We start from the raw sequence: 7,126 nt of genomic DNA on the forward strand, positions 1-7,126 counted from the left end.
CGCTTCTTCCTATGTCTTTACACTACTGACCATTCCGGTCCTTGAAGCTCATCCTCCCATTACATACCCTCAGAACTGACACCCATATTGTTCGCATTCCAGCACAACTGTTGCTTCACCAACTTTTTCTACATTCCTCATTTTCGTCCATTTCCGATCGTGTTACGGTGTTGTAACAACGGTGTTGTTTTGGCCAGACACATCCAATTTCACACCCACGAACTACAAACTCAGAGTAAGATTGGAAGAGTAATTTGTCAAAAGAGAGGATAACAAAAATCCTTGGTATGCCAAATTTGAACAATGAAAAAAAAAAAACATTAAGTCAAAAGCTCCAATGTCATTATATTCTGTATAACTCATCGTAAGTGTATTTTATTTATTGTTGATTTAAAAACAAAAATATTTTGCTTTCAAATAACAATTTCCTCGCTATGCACTGATTACAGTCTGCAGTTGGGGGGAAAAACGCACGCGAGCTTTGATTTACATGTGCTGTTGTTGCTGTGCCATTTCCTTGCGTTTTGAGTGTACCTTTTGTTCTGGTGCTCTCGTTCAAGTGACAATGACAGCCTGTCTATCAAGATGCATGGAACCCGCCCCATTCACCCCTCCTGCTCCCTGGCCGTAGCAAGCAGGGAGCAGTGAAGACGAGGTAGCTAGTTTTGAAGCCGTGGCATAAATGATCTCATCTCAGCCCGATCTCCGCTTTCTACAGAGGATCCTATGACCAACACCGGAATAAAGTAAAAATAAAGGTACGCCAAATGAATTAACCGACTGTATTTATTTGTTAGGCTTGATATGGGGCATTTATTGAAATGTTTATCTCCGAAACTCTTGTCAAATGTTAGTCTGGTGAGGTGAGGGGGGGGGCGCTAGCTACACATTTAGCTAGGTAACGTAGTTAACGGTAGTTAGGTAGCTAAACAATTTTCATGCGGGAGTATCCATGCCAGTTAGGGAGAGTGGAGAAATGTAGTTGGAAAAGGTTAGCTCGTCATTTTAAAACAGTGCTGTAATAATCTACCCCAATTATATCCGTTATTTTATAGTTCAACAATTATATCGCAGAGTGGGAATTGGCTAACTACAGTAGGTAACGTAGCTAGTTATTTCAAAATGGCCTCATCTCCGTTGTCGCCCCAGCGTCCCTGTTGCTCGAGCTAGACAAAGCATGCGGTACAGCTACCAGAGAAGGACATATGCTATTACAGTGAGTGCAATATAAATAACTAATTTCATGATGTACATATTTTTGTATTAACCTATTATGAATTGCAGGATACACACTCGCACTGTTGCGTAGTCAGCTAAATTCTCCATTCAAATAAGCATAAGCGGCAGCGGAAATACTGTCAACGTCAGTATTGTGGGGGAGGGGAGCCAGAGACGAGGAGGAGGATCTCTGGTGCAGCTGTGGGTGTTCATGCTATTTTATGTATTAAGCCTTGCAGCTCTTTGACGTTTAGAACGGTGTAATATAACTGAGCCATAACACAGAGTACAAGCATACATGAATGAGGTTCCCTCCTTACATTTGGTACTGACAGAGTAATTGTTTGGAGTAAAAAACCTTGATTCATCAAAACGGGGATTCAACTTTAAAGATTATTTTTTCATTTAACCTTTATTTAACTAGGCAAGTCAGTAAAGAACAAATTCTTATTTACAATGATGGCCTACTGGGGAACAGTGGGTTAACTGCCTTGTTCAGGGGCATAACGACAGATTTTTACTTTGTCAGTTCAGGGATTCAATCCAGCAACCTTTCGGTTACTGGCCCAAGGCCCTAACCACTAGGCTACCTGCTGGCCTAATTTGAAGGGGTGTATGTTGGCTTGACCTATGTTTTGTTTTTATTATAGCCACATTAACCTATTAGATCCTATTTGTCAATGGATTACAACCTAACAGATTTGTATTGAACAGGCCTTTTTAGGTTTGCAGTGGTCATAAAGAGCAAAAAGTCCCCTGCCTGGCACCAGTAACTTGTTTTTGTCTCATTAAAATGATTGCACTTCCTTTTTTCCTTGCTTTCAGATATCCAATCAGCTTTACTCCCATGATAGACACCTATTGTTTGGGGGTGGAATGGTGCATTAACATGAACCCTGTGTTGTTACTTGTGTAGTATTATGATTCTTAGCTAGAAATTCTCCATTATTTTTTACCCTTACCACTAAGGTAACAAAAGAGAAACAGAGAAATTACATTCATGTGTCTGCCTCACATTTTGTATTTTGAATAGGGTACCTGGCAACGCTACTCATGAATTGGACTAAAAAATCTGGAATTATTATTTGGGTTCTAGCTATTTAGAACACCACATTTGCTGAATTTGACAGTTGTCTTGTACCCCAGAGGATTGTATCAGACTGTTTGTGCATTTTATCTGTGGTCTGACGCAGGTCCATTTGCAGTCTTCAGTTCTTGCAGCTAACATGATCTTAGATTTCAGTAAGGGCACCAGTCCAATTATGTGACAGATTGTTTTTCATCATGGTTTATTGATGGCTAATGACATTAGAAGCACATAACCACCCTCTAGTGAAAGCAATGGTTAGGCTAAGTGGTCGGCCATAAAGTCTGCATTCCAGTTAGGTTCATTAACACACCCAAAAGCACTCTTCTGATTACTTCCAATGGTGAAAACCTACAGTAAATTCGACATTGTCACTTGTGATGTTATTTGTTGCTCCAGTGCTGAGATGTCTACTCAGGTAGGACCAAAGCTCAATGTTCTTCGCTTGGCAGACTGATAGATTGTGAACCTGTGATGTCCACAGTGTATCCCTGCAGCTCTAAAATAGATAGATATAAGACATTTGCTTATTAGGAACATTGCTTAAGTTGCTATTATCAACTGTGCTTTTTTTGCCATAGGCTAGTATAGTGTTAAAATAATCAATTAAGTGCAAATGTTTGCTGTTTTGAACCAAAATGTTACTTTATTAGGTTACTTTATTTCATACTTGCCTCCTGTTTGATATAATTTCCTCCTTCGTAGATGGTTGATCCATGTAGCAGAGTAGTAACTCCAATTACTGCCCCACCCACTGCTCTCTCTGAGGAGATGCACACCCTGACAGAAGTTCCTTTGTTTTAGTCTGATGGAAAATGTAGTGTGACGTCACACAGGCTCCTGTCCTGTGTTCTCTCCCTACTCTGCTCTTCCCTGCTTGTTGGTCCGTTGGAGTCAACAGCCGTCCCCTGTTGTTTTGAGGCAAGTCTTCTGATATCTTCTCATTCAGACAGAGATGCTGCTTCAGGAAGGTTCATTTTCACTGTTCCTCCTTTCCCTTTAATGACATTCTAGCAGTTATATTTTTTGGAGCATGGTGTGTATATCTCAATCATATCAAATTTAAACCTGTGTGGTATTCTTTTGACTTTTCTCACCCAGTATGTGTCCTATTAACTTCACTCCGGTAGTTCTCACTTTTGCCAATATTTAGATGTTTGACGACAGGTGGCAGTGGGATGGGATAGTGTACGTACATGAGCTGATTGTGTTTTTTGTTGTTGAGAAAAGCCTGACCTGTCCTGATTTTGACCGCAGTGATGGTAGTTGGTTGGTAACATGCTGTATTTTCGGTGGTTCAGTGGGTCTGTTAAAAGTGTGGTTGTTCCGCCCAGCAGGAGCCTTGCTTCAGACTGGCCTAAAATGGGCAGAAAGGGTGCAGAACAAAAGCTGCTTGTTGCTTGTACAAAAGTACTGAAGCGCTGCAGCCGGGACCAAGCTGCTATGCTAATGCCTGTGCCTCTCAACAGGAAAGGTATAGCAAACTCTCAGAAAAACAACAAGCTATTTATACTGTAGCACATTACATTAATATTTAGCTAGCCTGTAGAGATTCTTCTTCATGAAATTCTCTTACCAATGAAAAGTTTGTCCTTATGCCACACACTTCAAACATAACACCAAAAATGATAAATTCATACATTTTTTGAATGTAGTTTTGATAACTAAAATTCATCAAGACAATACAGTATTTCATGATATCATGTGTGTTTGTGTTAGAATGGGACGTTTTTGTGATAGGTTTGTCACCAATAACACTCTTTCCGTTTCTCTTCACCCCAGAGAGCCAAAATGTTCCCGAAGGGCACGAAGCGCAAGTTTTCCGACTCCAGGGAGGAACCTGTGGCAGGCGGAGAGGATGTGAATCAGTCGAGTTCGGCAGCTGTGAGGATGCTGTCGTCCTACAGCCTGCAGCGGCAGTCCCTGCTGGACATGTCCCTGATCAAACTGCAGCTGTGCCACATGCTGGTGGAGCCTAATCTGTGCCGTTCGGTGCTGATTGCCAACACGGTGAGGCAGATCCAGGAGGAGATGACCCAGGACGGCACCTGGCAGATCATGACCCAGGCCCTGAGTGCTGCCAACGCTGCTGCCCAGTGCTCTGCAGACCGCCTGGTGGCCACCGAGGTGCTGTGTCGGCAGACAGAGGCAGCCCAGGGGGAGCAGGTCCCCAAGCCCTTCCCAGTGGTGGGGTCAGAGGGCTGCCCTGCGGAGGAGGTGGTGGTGGAGGAGGAGGAGGAGGCGGCGGCAGAGGTGGGGATGACTATGTCCACTGTCTCCCCCCAAGCCCCAACCTCCTACCTGCCAGGCACCTTTGGCATGGACCCCTGCTGGGAAGAGGAGGAGACAGGTGAAGATGATGATGAGGAGGAGGAGGACAGTGAGGAGTGTGGGTCTGGCTCAGAGGGGGAGGAGAGGGAGTGTGACAGCCTGGTGGAGGACACCAGGACAGCAGAGCAGGTCTTTGGCACGTTCGAGATCAAAAACCCTGCGCCCAGCCCCGACCCTGCTCTGGAGGAACTGTTTTCAGACGTGGATGCGTCTTACTACGACCTTGATACAGTGCTGACAGGAATGCAGAGTGTTCCTAAGATGGGGCCCTATGACCTCCTGGAGAGCCTGTCCTCCCATGGGCCCTCACCCCTCAGTTCCAGCACCAGCTGCCGATCAGACCTCAATGAACTGGACCACATCATGGAGATCATAGTGGGCTCCTGAGAAACAACACATTTCTTTGCATACTTACTTTGCAGACTCTTTACAGACTGTGCACGTTGTGCGTACATGGATATGGTGTTATTATACGTTCAGATGTTGAGGGTTTATGAAATCAAGAACTTATTCAGTGTTACGACATGCGGCTGTGCATCTCTAAGTGGGCAGAGATTACAGCATATACCATTACGATTTTTCTTATTTTACATACTTTTCTATATTTCTTTTTGTCATACAATCTATTTTTCCAGTTTTGTTTTTATTTATTGTTATATGTATGGACTGAAGAACAATGTCATTACACTACACACAAATAGACCCGAACATCCAAACATCTGAAGCGATGCATATTTTCCTAAAGAGGAAAACAAATATTAGTGAAACATGTACGTAGAGTTGAAGTCAGAAGTTTACATACACCTTAGCCAGATACATTTAAATTCAGTTTTTCACAATTCCTGACATTTAATTCTAGTAAAAATTCCCTGTCTTAGGTCAGTTACGATCACCACTTTATTTTAATAATGTGAAATGTCAGAATATATAGCTGAGAGTGATTTATTTAATCTTTTATACCTTTCATCACATTCTCAGTGCGTCAGAAGTTTACATACACTCAATTAGTATTTGGTAGCATTGCCTTTAAATTGTTTAACTTGGGTCAAACGTTTCGGGTAGCCTTCCACAAGCTTCCCACAATAAGTTGGGTGAATTTTGGTCCATTCCTCCTGACACAGCTGGTGTAGCCGAGTCAGGTTTGTAGGCCTGCTTGCTCGCACACGCTTTTTCAGTTCTGCCCACAATTTTTATATGGGATTGAGGTCAGGGCTTTGTGATGGCCACTCCAATACCTTGACTGTGTTGTCCTTAATCCATTTTGCCACAACTTTGGAAGTATGCTTGAGGTCATTGTCCATTTGGAAAATCCATGTGCAATCAAGCTTTAACTTCTTATGGCTGAAATCCCGTTAAATCCCGTTCCTCCAAACATAACGATGGCCATTATGGCCAAACAGTTCTATTTTTGTTTAATCAGACCAGAGGACATTTCTCCAAAAAGTACGATCTTTGTCCCCATGTGCAGTTGCAAACCATAGTCTGGCTTTTTTATGGCGGTTTTGGAGCAGTGGCTTCTTCCTTGCTGAGTGGCCTTTCAGGTTATGTCGATATAAGACTTGTTTTACTGTGGATATAGATACTTTTGTACCTGTTTCCTCCAGCATCTTCACCAGGTCCTTTGCTGTTGTTCTGGGATTGATTTTAACTTTTTGCACCAAAGTACGTTCATCTCTAGGAGACAGAACGCGTCTCCTTCCTGAGCGGTATGACGGCTGCGTGGTTCCATGGTGTTTATACTTGTGTACTATTGTTTGTACAGATGAACGTGGTACCTTCAGGCATTTGGAAATTGCTCCCAAGGATGAACTAGACTTGTGGAGATCTACAATTATTTTCTGAGGTTTTGGCTGATTTCTTTTCACATGATGTCAAGCAAAGAGGCAATGAGTTTGAAGGTAGGCCTTGAAATACATCCACAGGTACACCTCCAATTGACTCAAATGATGTCAATTAGCCTATCAGAAGCTTCTAAAGCCATGACATCATTTTCTTGAATCTTCCAAGCTGTTTAAAGGCACAGTCAACTTAGTTTATGTAAACTTCTGACCCACTGGAATTGTGATACAGTGAATTATAAGTGAAATAATCTGTCTGTAAACAATTGTTGGAAAAATTACTTGTGTCATGCACAAAGTAGATGTCCTAACCGACCGTCCAAAACTAGTTTGTTAACAAGAAATTTGCGGAGTGGTTGAAAAACGAGTTTTAATGATTCCAAAGTATATGTAAACTTCCCACTTCAACTGTATGTATGTATATAGAAATATATTTTTTTGCAATATACAGTTTGGGAAATTTACAAGTATGATTTAATATAATTTCCCCCCATATTTTTAATATGATACATTTTAATCTAGCCAGAGTCACCCAATGTCTTCCTATGGTTTGGTTTTAAGTCTCAAGGTGGGCACAGTTTTTTTTTTTTCCTACTTGATTTGAATCCATCCCTTACAACCTAGACAAGATTTGTTAAAGTATTTAGAGAAA

General features: G+C 42.0%; 1 protein-coding gene across 2 annotated transcripts; it reads left to right on the plus strand.

The window, feature by feature from the left end:
- The first annotated feature begins 483 nt into the window (after nt 1–483).
- On the plus strand, nt 484–5,258 carry LOC115162212 (cell division cycle-associated protein 4). Of its 2 annotated transcripts, XM_029713297.1 has the most exons (3): nt 484–758; nt 3,643–3,779; nt 4,088–5,258. In XM_029713297.1, the coding sequence occupies exon 3, from the start codon at nt 4,097–4,099 to the stop codon at nt 5,021–5,023; it is 927 nt and encodes a 308-aa protein (XP_029569157.1). In that variant the 5' UTR covers nt 484–758; nt 3,643–3,779; nt 4,088–4,096; the 3' UTR covers nt 5,024–5,258. The 2 variants fall into 2 exon arrangements, with proteins under 2 accessions (XP_029569157.1, XP_029569158.1); XM_029713298.1 differs by lacking the exon at nt 3,643–3,779 and having other exon boundaries at nt 485–758.
- The last annotated feature ends 1,868 nt before the right edge of the window (nt 5,259–7,126 follow it).

This window comes from Salmo trutta, chromosome 25, assembly GCF_901001165.1.
Source record: "Salmo trutta chromosome 25, fSalTru1.1, whole genome shotgun sequence".
Lineage (NCBI taxonomy): Eukaryota > Metazoa > Chordata > Actinopteri > Salmoniformes > Salmonidae > Salmo > Salmo trutta.

Coding starts and splice junctions, on each gene's coding strand:
- LOC115162212 (XM_029713297.1), top strand. CDS start 4,097: ATGTTCCCGAAGGGCACGAAGCGCAAGTTTTCCGACTCCAGGGAGGAA.